This window comes from Onychomys torridus, chromosome 8 (assembly GCF_903995425.1).
Source record: "Onychomys torridus chromosome 8, mOncTor1.1, whole genome shotgun sequence".
In the NCBI taxonomy this organism is placed as follows: Eukaryota; Metazoa; Chordata; class Mammalia; order Rodentia; family Cricetidae; genus Onychomys; species Onychomys torridus.
This window is the reverse complement of record NC_050450.1, coordinates 5,651,914-5,666,785: the sequence shown is the minus strand read 5'-3', so window position 1 is coordinate 5,666,785 and position 14,872 is coordinate 5,651,914. Positions and strand designations below refer to the sequence as shown.

At 44.6% G+C, this 14,872-nt stretch overlaps 1 protein-coding gene across 4 annotated transcripts in view; it reads left to right on the top strand.

The window, feature by feature from the left end:
* Abcc1 (ATP binding cassette subfamily C member 1) overlaps positions 1–14,872 on the top strand; it is a 126,472-nt gene that overhangs the window by 70,924 nt on the left and 40,676 nt on the right. For all 4 annotated transcript variants that reach the window (XM_036196072.1, XM_036196071.1, XM_036196073.1 and 1 more), the window contains 3 exons: positions 735–896; positions 6,008–6,100; positions 8,198–8,401. In XM_036196072.1, the coding sequence (XP_036051965.1) occupies positions 735–896; positions 6,008–6,100; positions 8,198–8,401 (459 nt within the window). The remainder of the gene's footprint in view (positions 1–734; positions 897–6,007; positions 6,101–8,197; positions 8,402–14,872) is intronic.

Here is a 14,872-nt window from a genome sequence, read left to right as displayed (position 1 = left end):
ACTTAAAGGGACTTAGTGATCTTCCAGCACACTCATGCCCTGGCCTCTGAGGTAGTACCACCACCTGACTCATAGGCTGGCAAGATAATTGGCTTTCCTAGTGTTTCCTACCCCCTGTTACACTCGCCTGTTAGCTTGAGTCCTGGTGCATAGGCTGCAGCCCAGACCAGTGGGACATTGAAGTCAAGCTTGTTGTGCTCAGTGGCACAGGTGTATTTTTAAGACTCTCCAGATGATTGTGTACAACCATGCTTGAGAATAAATGTCCCGAATGGATTGCTCCACTAGCGTCACTTGCCCCTGACACCTCAAGACACTTTAGGTATCATGACTTGGTATCACAATTTTCTGAGTAGAGGCCAGAGACTGTCTTGCAGTCAGTATGTAGACTGGCCAAACAAAGCATTTTCTAGCTCTCAGTGTCAGAGTGCCAAGGCTGAGAACCTTGTGTTGGGATCTGGGGCCAGCAACATTTTCATGACCTTCGAGCTTCTTAGAAATCCAGAATCCTAGCCTACCATAGACCTGCTGATCAAGAAACCACAGGGTTCTACCCTCAGGTGACATGCCTGCATACTGAAATGTGCAAGGCCATGGTTTAGAAAGTACCTAGAACAGCTCAGGATGGGGAGGAGAAAACTATTGTCCAGAGTCTTGTCCAGGGTCTGGGGAGAGTCCACAACTCTTTACCTTCACCTGTAGGTTCAACTCTTCCCCTCTCCTGTATCCCACAGGCCCTTGTGATCACCAATTCAGCTAGGAAGTCTTCTACAGTTGGGGAGATCGTCAACCTCATGTCTGTGGATGCCCAGCGCTTCATGGACTTGGCTACATACATTAACATGGTTTGGTCAGCCCCTCTGCAAGTCATCCTAGCCCTCTGGCTTCTGTGGCTGGTGTGTGTTTGCTCTTGGTCTCCTACTTGTTCAGGGAGGGCTAGCCTTGTCTAGCCACTGACAGGGAGGGCATGGATTGGAAAGAACATTTCTTGCTGTCATTTACATTTTATTTTCTGTTCCATTGGCCAGTTTCTGGTTATTTTATTCTTCCCTGTGTCATCAGGGGTAAGTTCTATTTGGTGGCTTTGTATATATGCACTGTCATTTCTGTGTGTGTATAGGCAGGCAGGCGGGCGGGCGTGAATGCACACCGGAGCACACAAGATTCAGAAGTGGACATCAGGTGTCGTCCGCAATCTCTCTCCACCTTATTTTTTGAGAGAGTATCTCTCACTGAGCCTGGAGCTCAATGATTTAGCTAGGGTAATTGGCCAATGAGTTCCAGATTTTGTCTCTGTTTCCCCAACCCCAGCATTGGGATGACAGATGGATACTGCCACACCCAGGTTTTTTTGTTTTTGTTTTCCTTTTGAGACAGGGTCTCACTATGTAGTCCTTGCTGCCCTGGAACTTGTTATGTCTACTAGGCTGTCCTCAAACTCACAGAGATTCTCTTGCCTCTGCCTTCACAGTGCTGAGATTATAGACATGCATCACCATGATCATGATAATCTTTTCATGAAGTATATGTAATTAACAACCTTATATATAGTTAAACAACCAACTTTCTCCCACTGTACCCCCTCAAATGTGAAACAAATTTATTTATTGAACCTAAGTATATTGGCCAAGAGTTTTTCATTGTAAGGAATAGAAATCCATCTTAGCCTGAACAGACAAGAAGAATTTTGGGAGAGTACTCATACCTAAACAATCCTGGGATCCCCAGGTATGGATGGGTCCAGAAGAACTGCCATGATTAGAGGACTCAGTTTCTCTCTTGTTATTTCTTGGCCCTGCTATTTTTGTTTTGTTTTGTTTTGTTTTCGAGACAGGGTTTCTCTGTGTAGCTTTGCGCCTTTCCTGGAACTCACTTTGGAGACCAGGCTGGCCTCGAACTCACAGAGATCCGCCTGCTTCTGCCTCCCAAGTGCTGGGATTAAAGGTGTGTGCCATCACCACCCAGTGGCCCTGCTTTTTTTAATTGGCTTCATTGATAAATAATTCATTTAATTGGCTTCATCTTTATAAACAATAATACCAGAGAAGAGCTGATGGCATTCATTGCCTCCATGGTTCTCTCCTGGGGAACTGTGACTAACTAGCTCAGTTTGATTGGCCACCCTGAGTCATGAGTCCTCTCTGTTGCAAAAAGATGTGATAATCATGAGTAGCTCCAAGACTGAGAAGATGGTGAGCCAGAAACAGCATGAGCTCTGTCCATTCCCACAGGAATTCTTTCTCTCTTTTTCCTTTTTTTTTTCCCTCCTCTCCCAGTCCTGAGGATGCCACTTGGGGCCCCTTTGCATGCTAGGCAAGTGCTTTACCACTGAGATCCATCTACTCCCAATTGATGATTCTTAACCCATCTTTGGTGGACCATCTCCCAGTGCAGACATGTGTGCACATTCACATGTGTGAGTGTGGGCACACTGTGACTTGAGTGTCATGGCTCTAGAGGCATTGGGACCTAGGAAAATGGAACCAATAAATGAGGTAAACTAAAGTCTCATGCAATAGCCAACTTTATTCAGAGCCCCAGACAAATTATATCCTGAGGATTAAGAAAAGTCACATGAGTAAAGTTTTCATGAGTTCAAGCTGTATAATCACAAGGACAAAGCCACAAGTGGCAAAAGCATGTTTTTCCATAGAGGCATATAAGTGATAATTTAAATATTTAATCCAATAACTTCAGCAAGCAATAATGAGTAATCTGAAGTAAACTCACTCCTACCCACTACACCTGGGAGGATTAAAAAAACACATTCCAAGAACAATTAGGTATTTTCAGGAAACTGCAGTCACAAGGGTCTTGTCTTATTTTCTTGGAGTTTTCTCACAGGCTCTTAGAATTCTCATGTAAATCCATTCCTGGACCGCGATCTGACACGAGGTTAGAGGATAACTTTGAATGTTGGTCTTCCCTTTCTACCTAGTTTGAGGCAGGGTCTTTCTGTTGTTCCCGGCTCTGTGTGCCAGGCTGACTGATCTGCAGACTTCCAGGTTACTCCTACCTCATCCTCCCCTCACACTGTTTACAGATGTGCATACATGGGTTCTGAGGATATGAACTCAGGCCACATGTGTGCGTGTAGGATAAACCTACTGACCCAGCTTCCCAGTTGGGAATCCCAGTATCCTTAGCATAGGAATGTGTCTGATTTGATTTTCTGAGGTAGATTTTTGGCCTCATAGTGTACTATCCTTGACACCCTTGTGGACAGATAGCGTTGGAGTCTCCATGTCTCTGGTGGGTGTTATACCTGATCACACCCGCAAAAACAAACAACTGCTCCAACCCCAAAGAACCAAAACAACAACAGTAGCAACAAAAAAACCAACTCCATCTGTTGAATGGAGTTTACATTTAAACTTAAAAAAATTTATTTATTTGTGTGTGTGTTTGTGTGCCACAGCTCATGTGAAGGTCAGGGGACAACTTGTGAGCATCAGTTCTCTCCTTCCACCACCTGGGACCTAGGGTTATCAGGCTTGGTGGCAAGAGGCTTGCAGACAAACCCACCTCCCATCTCCCCAGCTCTCCTGTGGCAAACACCCTTGCTCACAGAGCCACCTCACCAATGCCACTGTTTTGTATAGGTGGAGATGAGTGGCGAGTGAAATGCTTTTGATGATGTAGCTGAGAAAGACCCAAGACCTGGCTTTTGGGGAGCAAGCCCTGCACTGTGGCTCCAGCCCCACACAGAGAACATAAATAGCTAAATACAAATCTTCAAGTGGATACCGTGGAGTGTACCCTTTCCTAGGAACTGTAATCCCTGTGAAATGTTGAGAAGCCTCCATATTTTATTTGTGAATCATAAAGACAGATCTAAGGGAGGCAAGTCTGGTCTGTACAGTAAGGCTGTCTGGAGACCAAAGCAAGATTTCCTTATTCAGACCACCAACCCCACAGTATAAGATGGTGGCTGCTGAGGCTGCCCTGGAACCAGGCTGTCTTTTCCATTCTGGGTTCTATGACCTTGGGCACATCCTCCCCTAACCCCACCTATGAAATATTTATTGTAACATCGTGTGTCTTCAGTATCCCAAATTGTGACCACTGGCTAAATGAGCATGTGATCCTCAGGAAGACTAAGCAGATATCAAAAATTATTATAAAATTTATTTCCCAATATGTTTATATTGTATGAGAAACCTAGCCAGGTGGTGGTGGAGCATGCCTTTAATCCCAGCACTTGGGAGGCAGAGCCAGGCAGATCTCTGTGAGTTCAAGGCCAGCCTGGTCTATAGAGTGAGATCTAGGACAGGCACCAAAACTACACAGAAACCCTGTCTCCAAAAAAACCAAAAAAAAAAAAACAAAAAAAAAAAAAAAAAAGAAGAGAGAGAGAGAGAGAGAGAGAAACTCATAACTTGGCTGGAGAGATCACTCAGGGGTTAGGAGTGCTTGCTGCTTTCAGAATCCAAGCTGGGTTCCCAGCACCCATGTCAGGCAGCTCGCAATTGCCTGCAACCCCAGCTCTGGGGATCTGATTTATTCTGGCCTCCACTGGCTGGCACATGTATACATGTTTCATTTATACACACAGACACATACATATAGTACATTTATTTAAAAAGCAGTAAGTGTGGAATTAACCCATAAAATTTTTATTTGTAAAGTTAGGGAGGTGGATTAATCTACAAGTGCTTGCCAGGTAAGCACAAAGGCCCAAGTTTGATCCCCCAGACCCTTCCTCTCAAACAAACAAAACAAAAAAACCTCTATAATATAAGAATTGTGGCAATTGAGACAGTGAAAGACAAATTTCTAGGGCTCACTGACATGTTAGCCTAGCCTGACCAGCCAAGATCTAGGCCAAAATCGAGGCAGATAATATCCTGAGGAATGGCACCCAAGTTTGATTTCATACACACATACCTGTATACTGCACCCCCACCCCCATGAACACCCAACCTATGTATGGCAACCCCCATGCACACACAGTGTGTCTCTTACCCTGCCAAACAAGCACAAGTACACATACAAATGATTATAAAAACATTTTTTTTAAAAATCAGTGCATTTGATCATAGAATGTTCTGCTAGCCTGTGCTGGGAGTGTCATGAAGTGTGTGGCATGCACTGTATTAGGGTCCCCAGAGCCATACCAGGCTTGCAGATTCCCTAGTTGGACAATTGAGTCAGAGTTGATTATAGAAAACCATCAGATGGCTTAATCCATAAAAGGCCAGCTTTGCAAACATTAAGGCCTGAGTTTGGATCCTTATTACCCATGCAAAAAGCTGGGCCCTGCAGCATATGTTTCTAATCCCAGTATTGGGAAGAAATGAGCTCCAGGATCATAAAACTCTACCCTGTCTTGAGAAATGAAGTAAAAAGTTACTGAGGATACCAGAGTCAATCAGGCATGTGAGAGAATGTGTGTGCATTCTCACATGTACACATATACACTCAGCAAGGATAAGGCACCCATTCAAGAGCAGACAGCAACAAGTTTGAGTCTCTAGCAAGTCAAGGTCACAGTTGTGAAGCTAGGAGAGATAGGTTATTGTAGCTCATCTGTGTGTATGCTCTGCCTGGCAAGTACAAAATGCCTTGTAGAAGTAAGGAGGCAGCGCACAAGTCACACTGTCCTCCCTACCTGTTCTGTGAGTGACAGGAAACCCCTTTGAAACCCAAGTCTTACAGTGCCAGCCTCCATCCAGTCTTGTAGCCACCCTTACAACCATCCAGACTGGCACTAAGTCATCAGGCTGGAGGTTAACTAGCCAGCACCTTAAGGTCTTTCTAAGATTCCAAAGGTCAAATTTGAGAACCTGCTTTGGATAAGGGATAGTTTGCCTACATATTCTTAAAAGGTTTGGGAAGACCCCAACTGAAAACTCTTGATGTCCCATCTTTGGATAAAAGGAATAAGTGACTGGCACCATACTTGGTTGGTGGGTCCACCAGGAGTGTGTTGTTCACATTAGATGATGTGAATACCAGGGCTCTATTCTGTTTGCCAAGTGACTAATTATCACCTGTCTTTCCTTAGAACCTGGGACCTTCTGTGTTGGCTGGGGTGGCTGTGATGGTCTTCATGGTACCCTTCAATGCTGTGATGGCCATGAAGACCAAGACCTACCAGGTAAGATGTCCATCTCCATGAGGCTTCACCCTGAGCCGTGGCCTGGGTCTTTCCAGATGAAGGTCACCCAGTTTCCTGATGGTCAGCCTCATCTATTATAGGTTCCATAATACAGCAACATTGCTTCCCTGGGTGTCCTGGCCTTGGAGTCTCTGCCAGTTTTCCAAGGGCAGCCATGGTCAATGCCCCAGAGCTGATCTGAGCAGGCAGGCAGGCAGGCAGGCAGGCAGAGAGAGACTCTGTCATAGTGACTGAGAGCCCATCTCCCTCCCTCCCTCTTTTGTAGTGGTTACTTATGTACATACAGTGCTAACTCTTATTTTGAGAGACACTTTTTTAAAAAGTGTTTTTAAGTGCTGTATACATAATTAATAAATACATCTTTTAAAAAAGTGTTTTAACACAGCAAGTGCTTTTCTACTATACAATTTTAAACTACAGAAGACTGTAGGTTAGAAGGAGTGGTGTCCTGTATCCTACCTTTTTGGCCACACTGAAGTGGATCCTTTCTTCCTCCCTCCCTCCCTTTTTCTCTCTCTCCCTCCCTTCCTTCCCCCTCCCTCCTTCTCTTTCTCTTTCTTTCTTTTTTTAAATTTCTTTTTCTCTCTTTTTTTCCTTCAGTTTTTTGAAACATGGTTTCTCTGTGTAGCCCTGACAGTCCTGGAACTCACTTTGTACCAGGCTGGCCTAGAACTCACTAAGATCTGCCTGCCTCTGCCTCCTGAATGCTGGAATTAAAGGCATGCACCACCACTGCCTGGCTATAATTTATGCCTGCCTTCCTCCCTCCCCCTCCCACTCCCTCTTTCTCTCCATCCTTCCTTCCTTGTGTTGATTTTATCATGTAACCCAGACTGGCCTCACTTTCAGTCTTCCTGTCTCAAACTGCAAGGATTACAAGCTTGCACCAGAGCTTTCCACATACAATATAATTATATGTATAATTAGGCTTGGTATGAAATGATGTGCTTCTTTTTAATAGTCCTTTTTTTCCCTCCTTTTATTGAAAGTAAATTTTTCCCCTTATATAATATGTCCTGATACAGTTCTCTTCTCTGTACCCTTCCAGTTCCTTCCTTCTCCCCTCCCATTGAATCTACTCCCTTTCTGTCTCTCATTAGAAAACAAACAGGCTTCTCAGGGAATATAATATAATGTAATATAATGATGAAAGATAAAGATAAACTAAGAGCTAAGTCATTGAAATTGGACAAAACAAACAGAAGGAAACAAACTAGAGAGAAGGTACCAGAAACAGAGACATGCTTGTTTGCATATTCAGGAATCCCATAAAAACATTAAACTGGTGATACTTTTGTCATGTATTCCAGTGGCCTTGTAGGCTGACTTTCTGGAGCAGGCCAGTAGGCAGGTTTTGTCCTGGAATAAGTAGGCTTCCCTGGGTGGCTCACCTCCAAAACTGCTCCTACCTCTGTTCTCAGGTCTAGCTGCGTATGGTTCTCCTGTGTGTGACCCAGGGGTGACCATGGCACCAGCCTGGCCGAACATGGCATGGCTGTGTATGAAATGCTTTGAAAACTGTCTGCCAAGGGTGATGTGCCAGATGGTTTTAAAATATTTAACAACTATATGTCTTTGTCATGGCTTGTCAGAACCAGTGCCAGCCAGACCTGGCATGTTCCAGTGTTTGAAGGACCAGAGAGTGGCTGGAAATGAGGACAGGGAACACCAGGCGTCAGTCTAGCACTTGGGAAGCTGAGGCAGGGAGACTACAGAGCAAGACCCTGTATGAAGAGAGCGCAGAAGAGAAGGATCAGGAGGGAGGAAGGGAGCAAAAAGGAAGGAGAATAATTTATTCTTTCCCAGTTTGGGTCAGCAGCATGACATGGCATTCCCTGTTCTTTGACTGCCTGGGGCCTTGTCTCGCTTCCATCTCTCAGCTCTGAGTTGGTCTCTCAGTCGAATCCAACCTGATTTGAAAAAGTTTCAACTTTTATAATGGCTGAGTCTTTTGCCATGTTCTGGGAGCCAACATTATGGCTCATGGGGTCCAAGGCCAGCTTTCCGAACCTCTGGTAGGAGCCATTTCTAATTGTAGATGTCTCTAGGGCAGGTTGCTGATCTCTTTCCCTGCAGGTGGCACACATGAAGAGCAAAGACAACAGAATCAAGCTGATGAATGAGATCCTCAATGGGATCAAAGTACTTAAGCTATATGCCTGGGAGTTGGCATTCCAGGACAAGGTCATGGACATCAGGCAGGAGGAGCTGAAGGTGCTAAAGAAATCTGCATACCTGGCAGCTGTGGGCACATTCACCTGGGTCTGTACACCTTTTCTGGTGAGTGGGGCAGTTATTTTTGTGAGGGATGTTTGTTATGTCTTCTGTTTTAAACCTGAATATTTGTAAAAATTTTAAAATAAAATTTACTTACGTGTGTGCATGTGTATAGGGGGTATGAGTGCTATGGTACACATGCAGAGCCAGAGGACATCTCTACCTTGTAGGCTCCAGGGATTGAACTGAGCTTGTCAGGGTTGGCAGCAAGTTCCTTTGCCATTGAGCCAGCACCTAAATATTTTTCAAAGGCTGCTAGTTCAGGGCTGGGGTTTAGCTCAGTGGTATAACATTTGCTTAGGTATGGTGTCCTGGGTTCCACCCCCATCACTACAAAGCTAACCAGACAGACAAAAGATTGCCATTTCAGCAAAGCCTTCCCCATCACTCCTCTCCAAGGCTGATACCCTCAGCCTGCTTTATTTGCAATCCTTGGCAGCTCCACATTGCCAGCCCAGCTGCTGTTACAGAATGGAAACCTGTGCCTTCAGCTTCCTTCATTGAGAAAGTCTCACAAGAAAGCATACTAGGGGTGATGGCTCAGCAGTGAAGGGTTTACCTGGTAAGAATGAGTTCCTGTGTTTGATCTCCAGCACCTTATGTTCAACAACAGAGCCAGAAGTGGGAGGAAGGCAGAGATGGGCAGATTCTGGGCTCCCTGGTCAGGCTGAGTTAAGGCCAGTGACAAAGCCTATCTTTAGGATGGTACCTAAAGACTAGCAGCTGATCTGGGTATAGTGGCACATGCTTTTAATCCCAGCACTAGGGAGGCAGAGGCAGATGCATCTCTGAGTTCCAGGACAGCTAGGGCTGTTAAACAGAGAAACCCTGTCTCGAAAAACCAAACCAAAACAAAACAAAAAATCAAAACTAAACAACCAAACAAATAGAATAGCCACTGAGGTTATTGTTCTGGCCTTTACATGTACACATACACACACATGCACAAAAACATGTCCAAACACATACAGTGTTATCTTAACTAAACTGCATACTTGGTTGCCATAGCTGGTAGACGCCAGGGGACCAGTGTCTTCTTGTTATTAAATGATTGCAAACTGTGGCTTGTCAGTGGCCTAAGACCATGTGTCCAGTGGCACTGCCAGACATCTTCTAAAATTACAGTTCTGTTTATTGCCAGTGTCTGGAATGTCAGCTCTGGGAGGACATCTGTGGACATCTTGTCCCTATTCCTCAGAGGGTCCAAGGCTAACACTTAGTACCCAGCTGTTCATGGTAGCTACCAGATCATATAGGAAGTTCTAAAGTGTACATGCATGCTGTCTCCCACATCTCTGCTGTCACAAATCCTTTGCTCCAGAGAGACTGTTCTGTGCATGTTCAGAAAACAGTATCTAAGGTTATAGATATTTAAAAATACCTTTATGGGGGCTGGAGAGATGACTCAGCAGTTATGAACACTTGATGCTCTTCCAGAGGACTGAGTTCAGTTCCTAGCACCCAAAGTGGAACTCCAGTCCCAGGAGATCTGACGCCTTCTTCTAGTCCCTGTGGGCACTCACACACATGTGGCACATACACAGAGAGAAACACACAGAGATAAATAAAAATAAGATAAATCTTTAAAAATATTTTTATGTGTTCTAGTAGAATTACACTGTATGTAGCCTGGCATGCTCAAGGCCCTGGGTTTGATTTTCGACTCTGAATTAAAAAAAAAAAAAAAAAAAAAAAAAAAGTGACTTCTGACACAGACAAATTACCCTATCCTTCCTTGCCCCGTTAACTGGCTCTTTCTCTGGGTCCATGCCTGTTTTGGGCACAAAAGCACCTTGCATTTTACTCCCTTTGCGTTCACACAGTAATTGAGAGCACTGTAGAAGTCTTTATTGTTGGGAATTAGGTGTGTGGCTGATGGGGGTGGGTGACAAGGTTTACCTGAGCTGTGCTCCCCTAAGAATAAGATAGGCCTGGGCCTGGAACACTTTTTTTTTTTTTTTTTTTTTTTTTTTTTTTATAACCCTTGTGTTTTGGTTAGGGTTACTATTGCTGTGAAAAGATACCATGACCATGGGCAACTTTTATAACGAAAACATTTAACTGGGGGGTGGCTCACTTACAGTTTCAGTCCATTGTCACCATAAGGGGGAGTGTGGCCGCCTGCAGGCAGACGTGGTGCTAGAGTGGAGAGTGCTACATCTTCCAGGCAACTGAAGTCAACAGAAACACTGAATGGTGTCCTGAGCATAGGAAACCTCAAAGCCCGCCCCCACAGTGACACACTTCCTCAAACAAGGCCATACCTACTTCAACAAAGCCACACCTCCTAATAGTGCCACTCCCTGAGATTATGAGGGCCAATTACATTCAAACTACCACATTCTACTCCCTAGCCCCCCATAAACTTGTAACAATATAATGCAAAATGCATTTAATTCAACTTCAAAAGTCCCCATAGTCTATAACAAGTCTCAAACTTGTTTCAAAGTCCAAAGTTTCTTTTGAGACATATAGCAATCTCTTAACTATAATCCCTTTGTAAAATCAAAAGGCAGATCACATTCTTTCAACATAAAAATAGCATTACCATTACCGTTCCAAAACACAGGGAAGTGAGCATAGTGAGGAAATGCTGGACTAATGCAAGATCAAAAACCAGCTGGGCAAACTCCAAACTCTACATCTCCATGTCTGATGTTGAAATGCTCTTCAGATCTCCTTATTTACTGCAGCCTTGACAGAACCTGCAGTTTCTAGCCTGTTTCTGAGATTGCTAGCCTTCAAAAGTCTTTTGCCCTTGTCTCCATTCCAAAGCCAGAAAGTACTGGAGAGAAGGATTCTGGACCTCTGAACTTGCCCCTTGGTTTCTGGCTGAGTTCAGTATATGTTACCTTTTTAATTGCTGTGACAAAAATCTCTGAGTCAATTTAATGGAGGAGGGCTTAGCTTTGCCTCACAGATACCAGTGCACAGTGGTGCCTAGGATGGTGTTGCACCTGCAGTGCACAGGGAGCTTGGCTTTCAGCATGACTTACTCCCAACTTGGTGGATCAGGACGCAGAGTCAGGCTATAACCTGGAAGACCTGTTCTGGAATCTGATATCTGTCAGCCAGGCCTGGTGTCCTGAAGGTTCCCTGTTCTCCCCAGACAGTGGTACCTGCTGGAGAGCAGGTATCCTAACACAAGAGACTATGGAGAGATTTTACCCTGAAGTCAGAGCAGCTGGGAAAGCTGAAAATGTTGGGATTGCAGGACAATTGCCTGAACCTTTTGTCAAGAAACAGTTGAGGGGCTGGAGAGATGGCTCACTGGTTAAGAGCACTGACTGCTCTTCCAAAGGTCCTGAGTTCAACTCCCAGCAACCACATGGTGGTTCACAACCATCTGTAATGAGATCTGGCGCCCTCTTCTGGTGTGCAGGGATACATGCAGACAGAACACTGTACACATAATAATAAATAAATAAATCTTTAAAAAAAATAAACAGTTGAGGCCAGTTGTTAGCATGGCCCTGAAAAGGTGCTTGTATTAGGAGAGAAGATGTGGTCTGTGCTGCCTTTCCACTGGCAGGCTCCTGCTTCAAGGATGGGTGGTGTTTACCTATAGTGATGGGAGACAGTTGGGAGGCCTTGACTTTTGTTCTGGGGTCAGAGCCTAGTGTTTGTCACCTGCTCCTCTTTTCTAAGCCAGATTTCAGCTCTTGCTTGCCTCTTATTTGTCCTGGACCTCCTTCTACAGAGTAATTACTAGCCCTTGGGGTAATGACTACCATGTGGCACTTTACTAATCAGAGCTTGGCATGTTAAGTTTGTCTCCAGAGCAGAGGGTCCTTGGCATATGGCATCTACATGACACCCATGTGTGGGTGGATGAATGAGTGATGTATTGCTTCAGCTCTATCATGCTGACAGAAATCAGACTCCCATCTACTAGAATGTCCCAGGCCTGGCCTGGTTGTGAGGGAATGTTTAGCATTCAGACTGCACATGGCATCCTTGGTGTGTTTGAGCCTAGGTGCCCAAGGCAAGAGAGGGAGACATGCCATGTAGACACACTGCACAGCGGCCAAAGAGGCATGATGGAAAGTCACTTATACTATCCAGGTGGCACCCATGAGGAACGTTTTATTTTTTAAAGGGGGAGGGGAGAGGGAAGAGAGAGAAGGAGAGGGGGGAAAAGAGAGAGAAAGTGGAGGTGCATGCAGCCTCATGGAAGGAGAGGGAAAGAGAAGGGGGAGGGGTTTTCTCTTAAAGGGGACTTTAGGTAAGATGACATGGTCAGGATGCTGGGTGGGTCCCCAAGGGGCGGGTCTGAATGCTAATATTCCCTAACACTGGTCCCCTGTGTGCCAATCTCAGCCACTCTGCACTACCAACACCACTCCAGAGTCCTTGATGCCAGCGCTTCCAGGCCTGCCTTGCACACCAGCCTCTGGCACCCAAAACCTAGTAGTTGTTCAGTTAACAGATGATGACTTGTAGCTGTATGGTCGCTACACGAGTGTGTGGGTTCACTCGGGTTTGTGGAATGAAGACACAGAGGCATGTTAAGAATGAATTTAGCCTATCCTGGCTGCAGGGCGGGTCCAGCCCAAAGGACTGTGGCCTAACCCTTTGCCTAGGGCAGTTTTATTTCTCTCCAATACAGTTTAGCCAGTTAATTTCCATATGCTCAAAACAACCTGAAAGGAGCTCCCAACAGTACAATGCCAAGTGCAAATTCCTCAATTTCTCAGGTACCACGGTTTTCCAGGTTTCCTGAATCAAGTTTTGCATAGGCCCTTGTATCCTTAGGAAACTCCAAGACAAGATTCACATAGAGGGCAACAAGGGAAACAAAAGGTGTCTGCTAGACAAAAGATGGATTAGGGCAGGTGCTACTCTCTGGAGCCTGGCCAGGTGCAGCTCAGCATGAATGCTACTACAATGACTGTTTGTGTGACCCTCACTTCCTGGAGAGCACAGGACTCTGGGCCTGACAGAGGGAGGTAGAGCAGTGGGAGCAGACGTGAGTGGAAGAAAGGTCGGATTGATGAGAAAGGATGACATCTACAATCCAGTGGGCCCTGGTGCTGGTCAAGATTGGCTTTTATACTAGAGCACTTTCATCTCTCTCTCTCTCTCTCTCTCTCTCTCTCTCTCTCTCTCTCTCTCTCTGTGTGTGTGTGTGTGTGTATGTGTGAGTGTGTGTGTGTGTGTGTGTGTGTGTGTGTGTGTGTGTGTATGCATGCCATGGGACATGTGCAGAGGTCAAAGGACAACCTGTGGAAGTAGATTCTGCCCTTCCACTCTGTGTTTCCCAGGGAAGGAACTTGGATTGTCAGGCTTGGCGGCAAGTACCTTTATCTTCTGAGCTCTTTTGCTGGCACCTGTAATTTTTTTCATATTTGAGATGTGCCCCCACATTATTTTATAGCTTCACACTTTCTCTAGTAGGCAGCAAGCTCAGCAGCCATTTTAATTACCTAGTAGAAGAACTTATACTTGTTACAAGTTATCCCCAATCCCTTATTCCCACTAATTCTGGTAACCATCAGTCTGCTTCCTACCTCTGCAGAGTTGCCTGTTGGGAGCATTCTGTATAAACAGAATAAAAAATGAGATGGCTTCCCATTTCTGTCAGTCAGGATAACATTTTTAGTTTCTTTCATGTTTAAGAATGGCATTCGTTTTTATGGCTGAGTAATATTCCAACGTGTGGGCCATTTTTAGAGAATTTTGAACAAATACATTTGTGTGAGGGAGAGGGGTGGGAAGAGACTGGTGGATCGTTGTTAAATTACTATTAGATGGAAGTACAGTGCCGACAGAATAGTGTCTGGTTCATTTAGAAAAGCTATAGCAAAAATATGTTTTTTGGGGGTTGGGGATTTAGCTCAGTGGTAGAGCGCTTGGCAAGCGCTCAGCCCTGGGTTTGGTCCTCAGCTCCGGCAAAAAAAAAAAAGAAAAGAAAAGGAAAAAAAAAAAAGAAAAAAATAATATGTTTTTACTGCAATGGAGAGAGAAATGATTGAGGGATGGTATGTGACCTGAATTTGTGTGTCAAAAATCATCACCTGACACCTCATTATTATGTACAGTTTTTTTAAAAAAATTATTTTTATTTTATGTGCATTGGCATTTTGCCTGCATGTATGTCTGTGAGGGTGTCAGATCTTGAAGTTACAGACAGTTATTAGCTGCCATGTGGGTGCTGGGAATTGAATCTGGGTCCTCTGAAAAAGCAGTCAGTGCTCTTAGCCACTAAGCCATCTCTCCAGCCCCTATGTACAGTTTTAATGTGTGAGTTAAAAAATAAATTTTAATCAGGAATAGTGACACACACCTTTAATCCCAGCACTCAGTAGGCAGAGGTATATATATCTGAATTTGAGGCTAGCCCAGTGTATATAGTGAGTTCCAGGACAGCCAGGAATACATAGTAGGAACCTGTCTCAAACATAAAAAATAAAATAAAATCAGGTTAAAAACATAATATGTCTCAAAAAGTTTAAAACATAATCTATGAGGCTT